At 52.9% G+C, this 21,960-nt stretch overlaps 1 protein-coding gene across 4 annotated transcripts in view; it reads left to right on the top strand.

The window, feature by feature from the left end:
* LOC119109968 (potassium channel subfamily K member 1) overlaps positions 1–21,960 on the top strand; it is a 70,311-nt gene that overhangs the window by 39,354 nt on the left and 8,997 nt on the right. For all 4 annotated transcript variants that reach the window (XM_037233738.1, XM_037233717.1, XM_037233724.1 and 1 more), the window contains one exon: positions 11,457–11,596. In XM_037233738.1, coding sequence (XP_037089633.1) covers positions 11,457–11,596 — 140 coding nt within the window. The remainder of the gene's footprint in view (positions 1–11,456; positions 11,597–21,960) is intronic.

Here is a 21,960-nt window from a genome sequence, read left to right on the forward strand (position 1 = left end):
AACGTTTGTGACCGGTGTAATGAACGCATCGCAGACGCACGTTTACGGACAACGTACACACGGCTGGGAAAGGCATGGAGCTGACAAAAGGCAAACTGACAAATGACGAACGGAGATGGAGCACAGTGCAACAACTATCAGCTCCTAGATGGAACTTTGACAGCATTGCTGACCGCACGGATTTCATGAGATAAGAATCGGCGCACATCCATTATACTTGTCCAAGGCCGAAGACGCAAACTTTGTCTGAGGAATTTGTTTGACAACATCGTTAGGTTATGCAGCTTAGGAAAAGTTCTCCAGTCAAGGTGATGAACACTGATGCCCACTGGCATGTCTCGTCCATCTTTGCACTCTGTGCGGGCCTTCGAAACCTTTCAGGTTTGCCGCCTGCATTTCAGACAGCTCTTAGGGTAGTACTGGGCATCGGGTGTTAAGATAAGAAGTATTTCCGTGTCTTCTTTCACAAAGCTATTTTTACGTAACCTTGTTCACTCGTTACCATGCGCACGGCCTCGAAATGCCAAACTTTCTCAATGTAACCAAGTTTTGATTGATAAGTTGTTTAACCATTGCCGGCTGGTAAACCAAAGGAAGATAATTTTTAGCGTCAGAGATGCTAAGGCCATAGGCCTGATATTTAGAAGTAGTGGCTATAATCACTTTAACTCTGGTGTGAGTGAAAAATTTCATCGCAAAGTTGGAACACATAGGTCAGAAAGTTATGATCCCGATTACAAAGTCATGCGTTTCAAGTTGGCATGGACGTAATATCATAAACATGAGAAAACTGTTCCTGTTTTTTAACATTGTCACACGCACACGCACACGCACACGCACACGCACACGCACACACACACGCACACGCACACGCACACACACACGCACACGCACACGCACACACACACGCACACGCACACGCACACACACACACAAGTATATATATATATATATATATATATATATATATATATATATATATATACTTGTGAGATATACTATATATAATATGTGAGAACAGCACACCCTAAAACCCAAATCATCAGCATTATACATGTTGCGGCGTATTTAAAATCCGTATGTTAAATGAAAGCACCTTGTGCATTTGCACAATGTTTGGTATGTTCGGATCCTCACTACGTTCCTCTCTAAGCTCTTTTGCATACAGTTTTCCAGGACTTTTGTGACAGGATCATTGAATCGAGTGACCGTACTTGAGGGCATCCAAAGAAGCCTGGGCTTTCGTGACATGCCACGAAAAGCGTCCAGCATCGTCATTCGACTCCTCCTGAAATTCACGACTGATTCGATTTATAGCTGTCGACTCCTCACCCGGGGCACATCAATTTTGAGTTATTGGATGTGTCGAACCGATTTCGAAGTCTCTCCTTCAATTCCGGGAGCGTGCAATCTGAATTCGTCTCCCTCGCAACGCTTATATCCTGGAACAACGGCGCCGCCCAACGATATTAGAGCCGCCGTCCCACATCAAGCACGTCTTCCTGTAGCGTCCCGGCGACCCGAGCCGTGCTTATTACGCCAAGGCTGGCGGGGTCAACAGCGGTCCGCCCTCAGAGCCTGCCCGTCAGCTTGTGGCCTCGTTCACTCGGTGACCTGCGCTTGATAGTGGCGCAGGTCAGGGCCGCCCGGTAGTGATCAGCCGTTCCGTTAACCGCCCGTCAACACCCAAAGGTCGAATTACGACCGGCAATTTACGAGCGCCGTTTGCCGAGTCGGGCATAGTATTTCTCCAAATGTCAGCGAGGCACTGCACGTTTGACGGGCAGTACTTTGTGAAGCCCATGTGGCGCGGTCGGCAACAGCACTCAGGCTGAAATGTTGCCGAGGTGGTCGCATTCTTGCAAGTCTGCCGCCGGTATGCTGACCCTTCCGCTCCGTTAGCAGGGCTCCGTCATATTGCAATGCCGTTTTCATTTAGTGTTATTCAAACTGCATCGTCATCGTGATAGTCGGATGCTTCCGGGCTCTCCTACGTCATGAACGCCTGACGCCCGATCATACCCCGTTTGAGGCATATTTTTAAGGAATCAGCAGACACTGATCTGAGAATCAGGTTCTTTCGCATGTGATCGATGCTTTTGTGAACGCAGGAAAAAACAAATTTTGGTCGATTGCTTTTCACTTGGGTTTGGTTAAGCATTTCTATGCAAACTCTTTTCGCTCATGAAAAATCTCGTATTCTAATACCTGAGCATAGGTAATAATTGGGTGAAAACTGGGTTCGAGCCAACCTTTCATCGATTCTGGCACTTTAACCTTAACCTCGTCAATCCCAACCCTGAATCAATGAGAGCTGGCTTCGATCACGCTCATCACTTTTACAACCGCCATAGTCAACATCGCTGTCACGGGCAGGATCCGGTCACGCATCGTCCCTGCACGGTCACACGTCGATCCCACACGGTCACGCATCGCCCCTACACAGTCGCGCGTCGATCCCACACGGTCACGCATCGTCCCTGCACGGTCACGCCTAGATCCCACACGGTCACGCATCGTCCCTACACAGTCACACGTCGATCCCACACGGTCACGCATCGTCCCTACACAGTCGCGCGTCGATCCCACACGGTCACGCATCGTCCCTGCACGGTCACGCCTAGATCCCACACGGTCACGCATCGTCCCTACACAGTCACGCATCGTCCCTACACAGTCACGCATCGTCCCTACACAGTCATGCGGTTGATGTCACACGGTCACGCGGTCGATCACACGCGGTCACGCGGTCGATCACACACGGTCACGCGGTCGATCACACACGGTCACGCGGTCGACCCCACACGGTCACGCGGTCGATGGCGTGGCGCCCTCCCGCTCTTCCTGCCACTCCCCCACTCGGCGCCGCCGTCCCGGCAGGGGGTGGATAGGCACACCCTCTCACATGGGGTGTCGCATCTCCCTGACATGGGGGAGAAGCTTCCCCACCCGGCGATCGGGTCGTTACATAACATGATACGTTACAACTCCTAAGCGCCCTTTGACTGGGGCGACACCATCCCATGGTTCTCAGGGCATCTCTCGCCTCTCAGCCCTCGAGGCCCCTCGCCTGCCTTGGAATGCAGGCCCGGTGTCCACGCAACGAACCGCGCTTAGCGAGAATGGGATCCCAGTCACGCTCGAGGAAACAATGCGTGCGACAAAAAGAGCTGGGCTTGTCAGCGCCGGCTGACTCGTCACTAGATCGGCAGTCGAGTCAACTCTACGTGAGTGACGTCACTCGTGTGATGAGTCGGCCCGGATGGTGTGTTGACGGTGTCGGAGATGCTTTTACAGCAGAACATTTAGAAAGAAGGCACGGAGATGACAAGACGTGGCACGAAGGAAGCTCGTGCGGTTGAGTGAGAACGTCATGTGTAAATCTTTCGGCTGCGCCTCGATTACATTCGAAATGCCCACCACCACTCAGACCAGGGCTTTGCAACAGGTTTAAGTTTTAAAAATGTGCGGTCTTGGAGAGGAACTGGGTCAGGATTTGGGAAGCGTTTGTTTCCGCGGCAAGAATGTCGAATTCATCGATGGTAGACAGTCTCGCCTTCCACCCGTCCTTTTGCAATGGAGAACCCATTACTCGACGTTAGTCCCGCTCTCCGTGCCTCCTCTTGTAGTGGAGAACCCATTACTCCAATGACCCAGCTTTGAGATTTCGCCTTGGCCCGCTGCGGTTTCAGAGGCCGTCCGGGGATGTGTGCTGGCGTGGCGGGCTGGAGGCCGATCGATGATGAGCTCTCCACCCTCAGGGCCTCTCGCCGCGTGTCGGCACCGACCTCGGGGTCAATTGCTGCGAGGCGGGCGTGGCTTTAGCACAGATTTGCAGTTCGTCGGTCAGCATGACCTGGGCAGACGCTCCTGATCACCTGACCTTACCCCTAAGCATGACCTGAGACGCTCGGTTCGTATCATGTTGTGACACATATCGGGCGGCGCCCGCCGGGCGTGGTCTGTTTTCAGCCAGGTTCGTTAAGCAACGTTCCTATATCTTAACTCATGTAAACATATTTTGGGCTTTTGGTAGAACTCCACGACACCACCATTTGCCGCATAACATCTTCGCCAATTGGGAACACAAACTGCTCTTTTCATCCGAGTTACGTGTTTCGAATTTCGGTGACTACAACAAACTGCCGACTGTCTTAAAGCTGAACATTTTTGAAAGAACTAAAAAATATCTCTGAAGCTGTGAGTTGAAAACTTTTCAGTGCTCCAATTGCTTTCAAAAGGATCCTACATGCCTCCGAACTTAACAATGAAAAGTATTAGGTGTTGACGACCTTCATTTCATCGCCTTTCGCGTTCTTTCTAAGTGATTTGCCTCCTTCACCAATAATCATCAATTATTTTACGTGCAATTTTTCCTGTGCAAGCGCTGCCCGTTATGCGGAAGCGCGTGTTAAAATGTTTGCGGGTTTTGGCTTTGGGTTTTGGCCCAATTATGTGAACGAGCTATGTAGCATGTCAACTTTGGGCGGAGTGTGACCGTACTCCGCTCCAAGCGCCAAGTGAAGTGAAGCAAAACATTTAAAGCAAGGCGGAGTAAACTTACGCCTTTTTGGAAGGCGTGCGGTCGCGTGCGGTCGAAGCCTGTTGAGGCAAAGTGAATCGCGTGCAGCCAATGCCGGCTCAGGGTTACATTGCCGTCTCGGTGCACATTGGGACGAATCGCCTTCACCGCTTCCAATAATTCGGCGCGGGGGCGAAATAAAACAACCCTGCTTGCAAGGTTCTTTTATGCACTGCGTCTGACCATGTGGCATACCTTGGCGTTCGGTTTTCAGGACGCCTGAGGAGAGGATGTCTAAGTAAAGCATGCTGTGGGCAATTCTACACTTTACTTGGCGTTTTGTCCTTAACTGCAATCGGGCTGCGAACCAAAACAACAGTGAATGCTTGTCATGTAAGGAGGGCTAATTGTACGGTTTAAGGTGACCAACCACCTGGTGAATCCCAGATTAGGTCAATGGCCCAGGTTTGTGAAAGCCTGTACACTTGATAACTTCAAAGCTGAAAGCCGCTCGGAATATATAAAATCGAAACATGCCTTTTTATTAAGGGCGGTTTTGAGTGCGCTCTGACCCACTGTGCGGCGGAACATTCTGTTTGGTGACGGAGCTAGCAGTGATCGTGCAGCTGCAACTGGCGGAGGCGAGAGGAAACTGCTGGACTTTAATCACTGAGCCTGGGTATACAGGACTGGTCGTTCGGGCGGTGGTGCCACTTGATACAGGTGATTGCAAGAACTAGCGCTGTGTACTGTGCTCGTCTGTTTATTCAAGAGAGTGCTTCACATTGGTTTGCGGTTTTGGATTGAAATAACCATCTTGAAGATTATTCGGTGCAGTTTACATCCCTACTCTTCTTAAAACCTAAATATTAGACCCGTCTATAGAAGATATATGGACCATTCTAGTTTCTGGGCTACACGCCCGCAAAGGTGTGTGCACTATTTCGGGGAAACTATTTCAAGGTCACCCAGGCATCCATGTCTTCATGGTAACGCCCTTCAAATTCTGCACTAAATGCAGAATAAGAGAACATAATGGACAGCACATGATCATCGGTCATGCGGCGATCGAGGCCAGAAAAAAAGATTTATCGAGTGACTCACGTGTGGCGTTAATGGGGCGATTTCCAAACATAATGGCTGTCAACTGGCTCTCAATCAACGTTGTGCAAGGTACGACGACGTCATCAGGCAATGACGCATCGAGAAGGATTTTTACTAAACAGAGAAATCGTATTGTCTAGAGTAGCCTTTTCCACTTAAAACACAACAGTTGTTAAAGTGAGCTGATTTTATCATATCTCATGCTTGCTTCAATAGATTCAAATTGGAGCACTCCTTTTAACTTTGATGCTGTATATGTGATTCGGCTTTTGAGTTTCATTCTGTGATGTTCGTGTACGCCACGAAACATTGAGCTACATAGCCAACATCAGTTGCTTCACTTCAGGTTCAGATTTGTATTCATGTATTGACATGCAATCATGTATCGACAGGCAGTCCAGAATTGGGCGGGCTTTATCAACGTGCCTTTGTAATTGCAAACCTCTCATGGCCGGGTTAGAGCACACAAACAGCCGGGTACGTATGCAGGGTTTGGAGTGAACGGGGGAGGGAGTGGGGGCACAACTCAAAATGATATCCTTCTGTAGGTTTAGCACGTGTCTTGAAGGTCATATAGGTAATCGCACAAACCCTAAATTCATGATGTGCAAAGGCACCGCCATCCACGAGCTGACCTCTCCCAGTCTCAACCAAAAGCCTCAACAGTCACCGTGGCATCAGCAATCGTCAATTGGTTTTGGACCATTTTGGTGCGAGTACAATTTCTAGTACAAATTCCGTTTTGTGCTTTATAATACAGGAATTTGGGCAGTGATATGAACTATGACAGGAATAAAAGTGAAATTATTTGACCAAACAGTAACACCATAACCGAGTCTGTAAATGCAAGTAAACAAGACAAAATCACGGTTAAATATACAAGAATACCACGAAAACGGGCAAAACAAACCAGGCGCACGTGATATCAGGGTTTTGCAAATATGCGCCAGTACCCGCGCCACCTCTCGGCAGGTTGAAGTACTACAGGTGGATCAGCCCGTCCGCTACAGTGGCATTTCTGATAGGCTATCTGACAACGACTCTGGCGTCACACAAACGTTCAGTGACGTAATGGACCGATGACGTATGGAGGAACTTATTTAATATACGGTGCAATTTTGCTGTCTAAAGCAGTCTTGAGCAATTAAGAGCATACTGATGGTCAACATGAACATATCTCTTGATATCTAGCTGTTGCCTCAATATCTTTAAACGTGGAGCATTTCCTTCACATATCTTACTTTTTGTACTGCGTTCATATCATGCATGTACTCGTTCTGCATTATGCATGCGATTTTGCTGGCCTAACTTGCTCCTTAAATCCACCGCACAATACATATCCTGCGATACACGGCCATGTTTGGCGCGTTCATCCACTATAAGCCTCACGAGATATTGAACGCATGATGACGCGAGCACAACAGTTTACTTTTCAATCGTCGGAACTCGTTGACGCGCGCGGCTCCATCCATGGACAGACGGTAGTCTAGTGCTGTCACTACAAGTTAGGCCAGCAACGGTGTGTCATGGCTTCAGTGCAAAACCGGTTAGAAGCTTGGCTAGTGCCAGCTCCATTTTGGAGATCGTGTCGTGCAGGCCATCGTCGTCGTGCCGTCGCAATCGTGTCGTGCCGATGCCGTCGTGCCGTCATGGTGCACCGCAGTCTGGTCCTGGTATGATTCGCCAACAGCACAGTTATAGCATCCGGTGCGTGGGAACTCGTTTTTTTCTGGAAAATTGTCGCGAGTAGAGTTGCAATTGGCATGAGCTCCCATGACGTCGTATTCGTTGTTTAATCTGTGTGCATACGTCGCGCTCGTGTACCTCTGATTTTCTTTTGTATGCTGTTGGTGAGTTTTTAGTTCTAGAAGCTAGAAACTCCATTCTAATGGAGCGTCCCCCTCACTATAGGGCATGCCGATGAATGCCAGATAGTTTTCTTCAGACTAGAAATCCGGGTTACCAAATACAATTCAGGTGTCTTTTTTATGAATCAGACCCGGTCCAGCGATGAACGTGGTCCTAGGGTATCCCAGCACACGGCGCGACCATGACGAAGAGACGGCTTAACAGATCGCCGAAGACGAGCCTCTACGACGAATATGTCCCTGCAGATATATCATGTCAAGCCAAGACTCTGGCCTGAAGAATACGTCCCCCGTGAATGCGTCTTTTCCTCCGCAGTGGCCTCAAGGGTCTAATGATGGCACATGTCTTGCGTAATTAGCCGTTGAACGCAGCACGCCGCTTGCCTTTGCAGTTCCCTGCCAGCCCGTGACGTAACGCGTATTGCACCAATCACCACCATTGATGCTGCCTTTTCCTCGCCAGTCGGCGGTGGGTGCAGCTACGCGCTATCACTAGGGACACAGTTCTGTCACCCGAATGTGAAACACTTGTGAAACGATACCACATCTTTTCGGGACCTTTCGCGCATATATTTCTGCCAGTTTGTTCGTGCTCATTGGGGCGTGGAAGCCGGTGCTGTTTTTGCTGCAACCACGCACACCGAAAAAGTTTCCACGAAAACGAACATACCCTTCCGTATTTTCCCAGGTCATGTATGCATTGGTTATGCAGCTGATTTCGAGTTGCCCAATTGATTAGATTGCATTCGGCAATATCCACCATGGAGGTACGCCACCGGGTACAGGTACCATTGAATGAAGAAGACCCAGTGAAAGTGGGAAATGTTTTCCTTTGATGGTTGGCCTTTTGACAATGTACGCATAAGATCCAGAGTATACGAGCTCTTACGATTATCCAAATAACCACATCCATGTTACATTATCCATTAGCAGATGACTCAGTGCAAGAACTCTGCACTCATACTGCAAAAAAGCCGGCGCTGAAAGCCTTTCTATCTTTTATTAAACACGAATGTATCCATGAAGCAGGTGACATTAGCGGTTGATCCCTTTGATCCATTCGTGCCTACTACAATAATGCCGCATTTCGCGAGGGATGACAGCCGCCCATGCTGCCCGCTATCCAACAACTAAGGCTGTGCTGTTTGCTGTACGCATGCGCAATAATGAATAGCTCACCGGTTTGGAAGAACTCGCTAATCAGTGAACACTACTTACCTTATGTCACGATTTAACGATCTTTCTGAAGGTGTTACGAGTGTCTTAATGTTGACGAGATCCCAGTGTTTTAGACGTGCCCCGCAATATCTCAGTAATATCTCGTAAAGCGTCTGCCGTTATGTGCATTACCTGTGAACGACTACGTCGCAAGCTATGCATCTGAACCATACACAGGAACCAGTTTGGCTGGAGTAGCCTTCACACGTTTCCTTGCAACTACTCGATCATTTATGGGCGGCGCTTCCTCCGTCTGCCCTCCGCACAGTGATCATATTACCATATACAAGGCTAGCGAAATTGCATTCATGTGCGTCCATTCTACGCATCACAAATCATACGAGAGGGAATAGTTTCTATCCAACCTTGCGCCTGTAAAAGCGAGCGCCTTCCCACAGGCGTATCAGGTTCGGACCGATTATAGCAACGCGCAAGTATGGCATTCATTGCATTAGCACAGCATGCCCTGCCAAAACACGCATATGACAGGGCCGCCAAGACACGCGCCTGATGACCTGTCACGCTTGCGCCGCCGGCTACGTTCTCGGCAAAACGGGCTGTCGCCAGTTCAGCGAGCGGGGGTCGGCGCCGCCGCGCCGGGCGCCAGATCCTAGCCCGGCGTCGGCGTCGGCGTCGGCGTCGCCGACGGTGCGTGTGCGACGCCGGGGCGCGCCGTGTGCCGTCGGCGCCGCCCGTCCGATCAATGAACCCCTGCCCTGCCCCCGGAGACGCCGCTACCGGGGCTGGGCCGTCCCGCCCGCCCCGGCTCACGGCGCGCTGTATTTACCAACTGCGGCCGGCTGCCGGCTGCCGTCGCCGATAACATATGCCTGTTGGGTGGGATGTTTTGACACCGACGAGCTGTCTGACTTGGGCGCTTTAATGAACTTGGGAGGCGTGCGTTGGCTTGTGTGTATATGTGTGTGAGCGTGTGTTTTGCCAAGCGATGTGAAAGGCCCGACTTGATATGCCAGGTGCAGTGAGAACGTTTAAGTCGCGAAAAATGCTGCCGCGTTGCCATCGACCTTATGTAGTTTCCTAGCGATGGAAACGCAATGTAACGGCACTTGATGCAGACGACTCAATACAGAAAACGCCACGTCAGGTCGGAGAGCCGCGTCAGGGCCTAGTTCGGGCGCACCGGGAGCATGCAAGACGTGCGCCAAATGACGCTCACAGAATTCAAATTGCGCTCGCAGGGCCCAAATGATGCTCGCAGTGCCCAAGCTAATGCCTTCCCAGATGCAACAAGCCCTGGCGTGGCCATAAAAACGCCTGCTGGGGATTTCCGACTGTTGCGACGGCGCACGGCTGCGGACGAGTCCGAAATCGGGTAATGCGACGCCAGCTATAGGATTTCTGTTTGCTACAGATGGAATAACTGGGACTAATAGCTGAGACGAATTTGCTTGGGTCATGTTGCGCCTGAGCTTTGTTGCTTTCTGCGAGCATCGGGAATCTATGGGAGTTAAGGGTAAACGCTGCGCCGCGTATCACTGTTTCGTGCCAGCATGATATCGTCGCAGCCCTATGGGACTTGCCGTCCATTCTGCCCCTGTGGAGTCAATTCCGACTCGACCTCGCAGCGCTTGAGGTGCTTGTTTATTCTGACCTATATAAGCGGATCACGACACAGCTATGAGCCGAGTCCGACTCCGACTGAAGAGATTGGTCCTTTGGAGCTTTCGGAGTCATGAAAGGGATTTCAGTGACAAGATCTCAAAGCGAAACGCCCTATGGGCCTTCTGGTGCATGACATATACAGTTTGTGCTCCACTTGGTGCAATTCCAAGAGCCGTCACAATATATTTTGCTACTTACGTTTCTGCATGATTCGAATCATCACTAATTCCATCCACTGGGACTCATTCAAACCCGCTCCCGACCCATGAATGTTTTGAAGAAATCGATTCGACGTTGACCCAGCAAACACTGAGGATTTCTGAGTCGGCTCTGACTCCATTCGGAGTCAAACGGGATGCTGTGCCCGGTAAGGCTCCGCTGTTCATTGCTTCTGGTCTGCCGGCAATCCCATTTCACCAGCCATCTCCAAACTTGTTCAAGGTGACTGTGGTCGCCGGCTGAGATTTGTATGTCGTGAAGGAGCTCTATGCTTGTTTGGGTCATTCAAATGACAAAAATCACCAATCGAAAAATCCCATCATCAAAATTTGGAATAATCTATACGAAAACGTAAAACGCTGTTGTGTTAAGTAAATGTAGTCTTCGGCCTTGCTGGAAATTGTCATGAAACTGCTTTTGAATAGAGGCGCCTCTTATCCTGATGCTTAGTTTGCCAGCTCGCCCGCGGTCAAACTAAGTGCAATGTTATGTCACTTTACGCTCCATTGCTCGGACGGCGTCACAACTAAGGCGATATCGGGAGATTGCAGGCTATCAGGAAGTTATCAATCAATTTTATTTGTACGGCAAGCCTTTCATTTTGGCTTTTATGGTAAGCGTTATAGCAAGCCATCATTTTATTTGCGACTGGTAATTATCATATGACCTTGTCTTCGGACGAACAAGTGAGCAAGCTCTCGGACAGCATGCCGCTTATTACGATGCATTTATTCACTGGACACTGGATCTGTGTGATTCGTAAAACCTGAAATGTAGCTCAGGGGCTGGAAAAGATAAGTGGTTTCCGTATTCGTCGCGACGCTGACCAGCAATCGCGTGCTGTGTGACTTCACGCCCCCCCCCCCCCCCCCTCCGCCGCTAACCACCGCGCCGGCCCACAGGCTACGGTCACGTGACGCCTCTGTCGGAGGGCGGCAAGATCTTCTGCGTGGTGTTCGCGCTCATCGGCATCCCGCTCACGCTGGTCATCCTGTCGGCGTTCGTGGAGAAGCTGATGGTGCCATCGACGCTGGCGCTGCAGGTGAGCCGGCGGCCGGCGGCCGGCGGCTGGCGGCGCGGGCGGACTCGACACGCTGCAGGGTCGGCCCCTGCTGACCCAGAGCGGGCACACGGCGCCAAAAAGGGCGTTCCAGTTTTGAAGCGATGGCTGGTAGCGGCTGGAGAGATCTTGGGCTACTGACTTGCTTGGTTGTATTAACATGCGACCGGGTGGCCGGTTGAGCGCGATGCGCTCTGGTTGAGCGGGCGAGGAGGGACAATTTAAACCTCTGAGATTTAAAAAAATTGTGAGGGTTACAGCCTCGGAATTCACGGGATAAGTAAGCATGTATGTAGACTCACTTTTTCTAATTTTAAGCGGCTGGATCATGACCTCCAGGTGAAGTGCGGTCAGAAAAGGTCAAACTCCCGATTGGCTTCCGAAGTGCCCTCACACTTTCTCATTCAAACCCCTTTAACCTGGCTACCTCCTCTAAGCAAAAGTGCACTGATGTTCATGTCAACCAAGTGACCTTCTTTAACGTTAGGAAAGGTCCAGGCGACAACAAACCTTTGAGATTTGTTCGAAACCTAAATTTAGATGAGCTTCAAGGACTATTTTACGCGGCGTGCTCCTAAAAAAGAAAGGTTCATTGGTGCCATTTTAGGTCAGGATCTCGTATGTCCTTAATCAATTGCATATTGTATATCTGTTGACGCCCGGTCACGGGTGGGTGAATCGAAAGGTAGGCGCTCTAACCAATCGGGCCATCGGGATGGACGTTGCTGGTCTTCATCTTGTTGTTTAAAAAAAACTCAAATATTTCCGGCTTCGTTTAACACTCCGCTATCACATGAGGTTGAACGATTTTCTACGAATTCCCTTCGCTGACACCCGTGGCCTGACTTTGGCCAGCTATAACCTAGCGGCCGGGCAAAGCGCATCTAATTTTCCGTACCAGCAAATCGGGTATGCAGTTGCCTACAAGCATCCAAAGTTTGGTGCTGCTACACCGCGCCTTTCAGCAGTTATTTTGGAAAAAGGTTCGACGGGGCCAAATTGACCCTCATCCGAGCAAGTCCTTATGCTCGAAGCAAAGTACATGTAGGTACTGCATGCTTTGAATGAACTTCATGGCTGTGTTGAGGTGTCGCAGATAGTTGCGACTTGCAGCATTTTCTGAGCGCTTGAACGACACGGCGTTGCTCAAGTTCGCTTCACTCCAAAGATAGCCAGCGCACGTGCGGGCAACACGGCGTTGCTCTATAAGACTGCGTCATCGCCCATCGACTTCACTGGCGGGCAGTACCATCTTGGAATAATTTGTGGAAATCACGGGGCACCAGCTGTCTCTCGGATCAGTGAACGATTCGGAAGAGCAAATTGCAGGACTGGTGGCGGAAGGGGTCGGGGGGCGCGTGGCATGGACGGGACAGGCCGAGTGGGCGTTACGCGGAAACGCAGCGAAGCAAGGGCCGAGGCGGGACTCGAAATAACGAACGACCCAGCTGCTCTTGACGTGGAGGCTCGGGGCAGAACAGTATCGAGCATTGATCGCACCACAGCTGCCGAATATGTGCGCTCGGTGTGAAGGCCAGCCTGTTCGGCGCTGCCATAAAGCGGACGTGCTGGAGAGACTATCCGGCCGCGCAGCGGCGGAGTGGGTGGCTGGGAGAGTGGACTGGGAGTGAGTAACTGGGAGAGTGAGCTGGCTTTGGGTTGGAGGAGTGGGTGGCTGGGAGAATGGACTGGGAGTGAGTAACTGGGAGAGTGAGCTGGTTGTGCGTTGGAGGAGTGGGTGGCGGGGAGAGTGGACTGGGAGTGAGTAACTGGGAGAGTGGGCTGGCTGTGGGTCGGCGGGGTAAGGGGAGGGGTCTGGGAGAGAGAGCTGGCTATGGTCCGGCGAAGTGAGTAACTGGCAGATTGGGCTGGCTGTGGGTCGGTGGAGTGGGGGGGGGGGGGGAATAGGGGAGTGGATGACTATGCTATGGGGTAGCGGAGTGGATGACTGGGAGAGAGGGCTGTGTGTGGCTCGGCAGAGTGGGTGGCTGGGAGAGGCGACTGGCTGTGGGTCGGCAGGACGGGTGGCCGCTGGTTGGCAGGGCTTTCGTGGAACACCGTGAGTGACTTGGCTTTAAAGGCTTCCGGTATCAGTTAATGCCATGCATTTGGCCGGCACTGAGAAGTGCTCCGCGACATCTGTAGATGTATATCCGCCCTCCTGAGAGCTACGGTCCCCAATATCCTGGACCTCTGCGCGCTCGGCCACTGGACCATGAACCCGTTCATAATCTGGCGCTGCCCGATTTATGCTGATGGCCGCACTGTGCTTCATTATTCGGCATTGCCAAAACACGATCGCTGACGACTGCAGTGCTAATATACAAATGTTATCTCATCAAAAAAGTTCGCCTGACGAACGCTTAACTTCAAGCTGGACAGACCTCTCGCTGGACGTTAGACGGTGTAGCAGTTGCCGGACGTGCACCGCAGAAAACTCGCTGGTGTGACCCGGCTGTGGCCAAGAGGGTCAGGCTGGCAGGGGGCAGCTACGTCACGGCTTTGCATGGTATGCCGAAAGGCCGTCGGTAGTATTTGACTGATACGTCCAAGGAAAATCTGACCGTTGAACTGCCTTTGCTCCGCTCCACCGGGATCAGGGGTCAGGGGTCACGTGCCTCCGACAATCCATGCCCAGCTAGAAATCGGATGTCATCACCATCCCCTCAAACACTGATCGGAGTTGCAACGAGTAAAGCATAGTAATCGATGTGGAGTGAACTAGGTGAAACGTTTATTAACATGCTGGATGTGACCACTTTTGTTAAAAGGCCTGACGTTTCGGTCAGAGTCTAGCCAGATGTATGAATATCTTGTAATTGTGTAACCTGTGCAGATCTCATCGAATAGCACCACGGACCCACCGCTTGTTGTTCCGCAGAACTCGCTTTCGTGGAGTACAATTAGGTAAACACGTGTCCCAGTTTGTGTGAGAGAATAGACTTGCCGTTGCCATAACCCTTGCCGAGCGGGTGTCTGTCATTTTTGCTGGCCAGGGTCTCACAGGGTCATGAACAGATTATACCAAACTACGGTTGACTTGTGTCATTAAACACCAGTGCAAGTAACATTTGATCGGTTAGGCCAGGTGAAGAGTGTAAAATTCGCGAAGTTATCTTTTCTCTCTTTAGAAGAGCATGCTGGGACGCTGAGGAAACCACGCTTGCATGGATGGCCATTAGCATACTGAATCATGTGCTAATAATAACTCACCGACTTGGGCGAAACCTTTTGCATAAGAAATCAGGCCGAACGAGTCAGACTCGATGTGCGTAGCCTCCGCCCTTTATCTCAAGAACTGAGCAAGGCTCGGTAGCAAAACGGACCACGCTTGATGCCGCTCGCCCAACCATATCAGTTATTGATCAAAGTGACCTGAAACGCAAATCATGGGAGGTAAACATTATTCTGTGCAACTGGCTACTGCATTAAGCAATTTGACGCAGCTGGATCTTGGGCGACCACGCCCTCTTAATAATTTTTTATATAGGTGCAGACTCGTGTAACAAACCGATCACATTAGTTCGGGACAGTTTACGACACATGTTCTGTGACAGTCATACTCAAATGCCTGAAAGCGAAATGCTGTCGACATTCCTTGGGCGAAGTGGTGATCCGTGGACAACCAAAGGTAGAGCCGATTGATCTTTACGAGGTTTACAAATGCTGTCGACTCACGTACTGGAAATGCAGACGTCATGTCGCAGTGTTTCAGAAATTATTCAAGAAGACCCTCAGAGGGCCTGCGCTGTCCGTTGTCCGGCATTGGTTAACATAGCTGAGAGCAAAAACGCTAGGCTTTCCGGGAGAACCGACCACCGCAATCCAATTGTTTCCTTCTGGCTGCGTACGATCCTACACCCGACTGTGAAGCCCTGTGGCTGGTACGAGGCTACACCCGACTGTGAAGCCCTGTGGCTGGTGCGAGGCTACACCCGACTGTGAAGCCCTGTGACTGGTACGAGGCTATACCCGACTTTGAAGCCCTGTGAGTGGTACGAGGCCACACCCGACTGTGAAGCCCTGTGGCTGGTGCGAGGCTACACCCGACTGTGAAGCCCTGTGGCTGGTACGAGGCTACACCCGACTGCGAAGCCCTGTGAGTGGTGCGAGGCTACACCCGACTGTGAAGCCCTGTGGCTGGTACGAGGCTATACCCGACTGTGAAGCCCTGTGACTGGTACGAGGCTATACCCGACTGTGAAGCCCTGTGACTGGTACGAGGCTACACCCGACTGCGAAGCCCTGTGACTGGTACGAGGCTATACACCCGACTGCGAAGCCCTGTGACTGGTACGCGATGCGCGATGACCGTCCCCATCAGGAAACGTCTCCTGACGGAACATCCTGTCGGGGGACAGCCCTGGTTCCGTTCCCGAAGCCCTGCCCTGCTCCCTGACTGAGCTCAGTTCGGGCAGGCCAGTCCTGGACGCGCACGGCGGAGGAGGCTGTCTGAAAGCTGGAGCGGCTCCTGTTCCGGTAATGAGCTGTTAGAATCCGTGTCGCTGTCGCGTGTGTGTCCAGGCCGACATGGCTGCTTCTGCCGCTGGAGGCCGCGACCCCAGCTGTGAGTCTAATTGGTGTTTAGTAATTTATACACGTCATGAGGCAACTCCATGCAACGTGGCTTTGCAGAGCTTCGAGTCGGGTAAATACAAAGCCATGCATGACCTACTTGGCTTCTCGCCATGTGGTTTTGTACTTCAGTTTTAAAGTGTGCGGGGGCCCGCTGCATGGATGACTGGGAGCAAATCACTGAAATCAGTCGCGATGGAATACTTAAATCTCCGCCGTCCGGACGCAGATCGTATCGGAGGAGTTGCAAGCCATTAAGGCTGTCTCGTGGAGCCGGTGTTGAATGTCATTGGCGGTAATAGGGTCGCGAGCGGACGATCGGTTCTGGTGTCGTTGGACATTTAATAGGCGTCGTCCGAGTGGGGCGACGGCAGTGGCGGCTCCGCGGAACCGCCCGATGATGGTTGCGCGGAGGGTCTCTTCGGCCCGGGAACGCGAAGTGTCGCGGCCAGGCGCTACTGGCTTTTTCGGCTCGAGAAGGCCGTTCAATGGCCGTCTTCACCTGTCTGGTGATGTACAATAGTGGCCTTCTATCAGCGGCGTTTGTTGGGCTGTCCTGCCTCCCGGCCTCCGAAGCCTCCCCAAGATTGCGAGGCGTTCCTAGCGCTCCACCGCCTTTCCGAGCGGGCCGAAAGTCTCCTGGGCCTTTCCGGAATTTGCCGAATCTTGCCGAGCCATCTCAGTTGTCGCGGAACTATCTGTCCGGACACTCACCGCGACACTCCGCGTCCGGCCTGGTCATAGGACCCGTGTGCTGTTATCCACAATTGACGGAGGGCGGGCAGGGGCTGTGGTCCGAGATTGGCAGAGATATATGTTCCGCAGGATCAAAAGACGTCGTCCGAGACAGTCAGGAGATTGTGACCTGGGACTCAGTAGTTCAAATTCAGTGCATTAGTAGAGATTCTGTGCTTAATGAAACCGGTGGGCAATTTCAATGTCATCAACTGCCGTGTGCAGTGGCCCCAAGCGACCAAATCCGGCGAAATACTACGCGCAATCTACTGATGCCATCCTGGCCAGGGGTTGTAGGTTTCCTATTCAACACTACCGGAGCTTAAGCCCCTTCCCCCAACTTTGGCTCAACGCTCTCTCTCTCTCACCGACCTTTAAGTGAGAGAAAGTGAGAAATCAGGGGGTGAGAAATCCGTTCTGTGTACATGTTGGGGTAGGTTTGGCTATTTTTCTTGCTGAACCCTCCTCCTCCCCCCTGGAATGTCGCAAAGCACCGCCCCTGCCCCTGACCTGACCAGAGCACCACTAGAACCCCAGCGTATCAAAGAGACACCCCCAATGGGACCCGAGTCCGCGTTCCTCGGGATTGGCTGACCGTTTGCCTCTGAGCTCCGCGGCCGGCGCCGTGTGGCTTCAGCGGGTTATGATCGGAGAGGCCACAGGACTCATGCCAGTGCTGAGATCGTGTCGGAAGCCGAAGGGAGCAAGCCTGGCCCTCTGCCCAGGGGCTGGCTGGGGATACTTCACCGTCACACCGCCCCCGAAGTGCGACAGTGCCTGCGTGGCGTCGCGCCACGAACGACAACCCGACCCCCGAGCAAGCCAGCGGCTCGAGAAGGGCCAACTTCCGCCGTGGCAGACCCATCTCGCCACCAGTCAGCTTTGACGGGCGAGTCTCAGCGTCAAACGCGCGACTCGGCGCGCCGTGCATGCGCTCGTGACCGCCGTCGTTGGCGTGAGGACGGGCCATCGGTCATGGGCGCCAGCGGGCCCGCCGGCCGCGGCGCGCCGCCTGGCTCGCCGCCGGCAGGCACGCCCGGCCGCCGCCGGAGGAGCCGGCCGGGCCTCGGGCTGTTCGACCCGATCGATTGTCGGCGAGGCGGGCTGCCCGTCGCCGGCCGTTTGGACTCGGTCGCGGTGACGGGAGATGCAGGCGCACGCTCCGGACTGCGTTCGTGAGGGGCGGGGGGGGGGGGGAGGCAGGGACGGCGGCTTGAGAGTCACGAAACGCGCGGGGCTTGGGCGCTGGTCGGTAGTTTACTGGAACGGTTCGCATGAACGGCAACGTTTCAAGTGAAGTGTGATTGACCTACCATTGCGGTGGATGTTGCCTGCTTGTAGGCCTTTCTCAAAAATCACCACCTGGGTGACAAAGGATAGCCCACCCATGTATCTTGGAACTGGTACTAAGTAAGGAAGAACGCCTGCCTACACAGCCACACCAATGCGGTAGTGAAGCCGTAGTTGCCTGTCTCATCAACACAGCACCTACACACTTTAGTGGTGCAGCGAGAGAAAGCCCACTCAGGCATGTTCTGCACGCTTGCGATAGGTTTGACAGCAGCAGCATCAACAGCGGAGTGGCCTCGGGCCGTGTTCAGTGTGCGTCGGTGTCGGGCTCGTGTATAACGTTTGGCGGTGGACGAGCCATATCATTTATTTTGTTTTTAGCTGGTTGAAAGGCTCAGGCACTTCCTGAAATATGTCATTCCGTCAGCATCGTTGAAGGGCAAAATCACGGCTTGCTGCTCGGCTCTGGCGTTTGCTGATAGTGTCCGGCAGGGACGTTGTCCCGTCTGAGGTGAACTCATGGGTAGCAAGCAGGGCAATTATGGTTAAAAAGGACATTTCGTCAAGCTTGAGGTGTCTCCTCCTTTATCTACAGAGAGACACTCGTGAGGTGCGGCGAGAGGCTCATGACCTTGGCAGGTCCCGAGAGTTTCGTGAGGACTCTTGGGACATTGCAGAAATGACATTGAGCGTGTACAAGGTCTCCGAGCTTGCAAAGAGTGTTCTCCGTGTGAAGACTGCATGGATTTCCTTTGATCCTGAAAGCGGCCCCTGAATTTCCGAGAGCCCTGGAGCGACAACAGAGACTCAGTTACCCAGCTCTGGAATGCTACTCCCATGGCCAGTGGTATTTACATTTTTATTTGCATTTGCATTTGTACTGTCCTAGGGCAATCCACACGAACACGTGGCTATTTTTACCCAGTCATGGTACAAGGCGAACACACGCGCTCGCCCACTTCGTGCAGCTCGGAGTCAATGGATACAAGAAAATGCATAAATCAGGCTAGTCTTTAAGTATTCAGTCACCTACGACCGCCAGCCAGCAGCAAATGTTTCATATCACGGGCAAAACACTGCGATGGCAGCGACTTGAATTGGTCCGCCAGCCCGTCGTAAGTGGGCGGAGCACGGTGCGCGACCCGCCTCCTCCCAGCCTCAGTCCAGCCCGCCTCTTCCCAACCTCGGTACAGCCGGGCTCCTCCCAGCCTCGGTCCAGCCCGCCTCCTCCCAGCCTCGGTCCAGCCCGCCCGCTGTCAGCCTCGGTCCAGCCCGCCTCCTCCCAGCCTCGGTCCAGCCCGCCTCCTCTCAGCCTCGGTACAGCCGGGCTCTTCCCAGCCTCGGTCCAGCCCGCCTCCTCCCAGTCTCGGTACAACCGGCCTCTTCCCAGCCTCGGTCCAGCAGGCCTCTTCCCAGCCTCGTTACAGCCGGGCTCCTCCCAGCCTCGGTCCGCGGCTCAGGGAGGTGCAGCAGCCTGTCCTGTCTGGTCGTCGCCCTCATGTCGTGGTTGTTTCGGTTGACGCCCAGCTTGGAGACCAGACTTCGGAATGCCAAGAAGGCTCTCCGTTAAGCCCGATGCTCTGCCGTTTAAAATACGGATATGTCTAAATCGAACTAAGCCACGCCATCCTGCGAAAAAAGACCTAACGACCTCCGATGCAATTTTAATTCCACGTTTTAAACGAGACACCAGAATCTCGGAGAGTCTCTGGTGTCTCCAGAAGATCTCTCGCCAGCGTATGCAAATTGTGAACGGCTCCCCATTAGTCTCAGAAAGGGCCCTAGAGCCATACAGCTATCATGTCGATGTGCGAAGAGGGCACTCAGTCTGCAGAAGCCACACAAGCTGCAGGAGCTCCTGACGACCCCGCCTGTCAGCACTTTGTCATCCGGGGACCTCGGGCTCTAAAATCTAACGAACGCAAGTTGGTTGTTGGAGGGCTCTCAACGCTCATCTACGATCCGTCGCCAGTAGGTACGAACGCATCGAGAAAGGTTCCATGATTGTTGCAGTCATTTTGTTTGCCAGCTCCATAATTACAAACTGTCCTTGTTCTTTTGAGAACAGTGGCGAAAGCCCCTGATGTTTCCAGGCTGCCGTTACTCTGTTATTCTGGTTTCGTTGTTAACTTGCTGGACGTCGACCTGCACTATGTGGTTTAACACTGAATGCCAGTGGAGTCTTATCCTCGTTGGTCTTCTGAGCTGACCTTCAGTTAGCATTGCAGATATCCATTGGAATGAGGCCCGACGCCGATGCCTTCACGAAGATAGCTGTTGTAGATTCTGACGGGTAACGTGACCATTGCACTAAGCCAATAGTTGACACGCTTCCCGGACACCGAGCAACAGGACAACGGGAGGTACGCAGATCTCAGTGTACACCTACCATCATGTTCAGAACTAGAGGGAAAAGAAACACCGAACAAAAGCTCAGAGGAGCGGAACGCGGACGGACCCAGTCGCTGAGATGGCCGCTTCCGCCGCGGCTGGACGAGCGCTGTGTTTTTCGACGCCGGCGTGACGCCCTCGAGCTCCGCGAGCAGCTGGCCGTGGCATCGATCGTCCCAAGCCGGCGACTTCAACCGCTGGCCGGGGTAATTGGCCTGCGTCCGGGCGCACAATGCCGTCGCCCGATACGACGGCATCTGCCGCCGGCGTCGGCGGCGCGTCCGCTGTCGCCGAATCCGATCGATGCCGCCTCGTGAGGCTTGGGCTTCTGTCAGGCAGGTTGCCAGCCCGGCGAGCGGTGAAAGCGTGATGTCCACACGAAGGGCTTGCTACGGCGCTGGGTTGCGGGGAACCTCCGCTGACCGGCGGGGATGCCTTTCTGGCGTTGACTTGCAGTGGAGGTGGTTCTCCGTAAGTGGTGCAAATCAGTTCGCCCAGAGCGTGACTTGTTGGTTCGTGAGTCCGCGGCGACAGGGCGGCAATTTAAACTTTCCGCTGCGGGATGTTTCTAAAACTCCACTGGCGGGCCTCATTAATGCTCGTGGCACGCTTCCACGCAACACCGTAAGTTCCACGTTAACCGTGCTTTTAACCGGAACAAGCTCTTTTAAAAAGATGAAGCGCGTTCCGGTAGAAACGATGCGAACGATTCTCGCACTAGCGCGTTCCCGCGCAGCGTTAACCAAACGCATGTTTCAATCATTAGTGCGTATAAATCACCTTCCGGTTTAACGGATTCCGCCGCTTGGCTCAAGAATGGCATGCTGTTGGTCATTGCTGCAACAAATAACGGATTAAGGTAGAACGATTTTATGTCACCTGCCAAGCGCCCAAACTCTGGTGCCCAACGAAAGAGTTTTCCAAAACAGAATTGGAGAACACCGAGCGCCACGTAGCAGCGCCTCCGCTGAACCAGGTCGGACACATTGGGACCGGGCCTGACATGCGGGGGCCGGCTGGCCCGCTCCTGCCGAAGGACGCGGGTGCCAGGCGATTAAGCTGTTTCACGACTTTACAGCCGGCCGCCGACCGACAATGGTTCCAGCAGCTGGCTTACAGGCTGGGCCACCGCTGTGTCCGTGCTAGACGCTGCGTCTGGCGCTCGTGATTGCTTTAATGCTGTTGCAGGCTATTTCGGCTCGCGTAAATTGGCCGCCTGTAGAGTTTCCTGGAGTTGCTGTAGCTTTTCAGCGTGTGCGCCGGGGGTTCCGCCTGCGTCGCAAACTTGCAGCAACATGTCTATTCTGATGACGCGCTCGGTTATCAGCCGTAGCCTGTACAGTCGTCTGAATGGC

This window comes from Pollicipes pollicipes, unplaced genomic scaffold (assembly GCF_011947565.3).
Source record: "Pollicipes pollicipes isolate AB1234 unplaced genomic scaffold, Ppol_2.1 Scaffold_2555;HRSCAF=2994_pilon_pilon_pilon, whole genome shotgun sequence".
In the NCBI taxonomy this organism is placed as follows: Eukaryota; Metazoa; Arthropoda; class Thecostraca; order Pollicipedomorpha; family Pollicipedidae; genus Pollicipes; species Pollicipes pollicipes.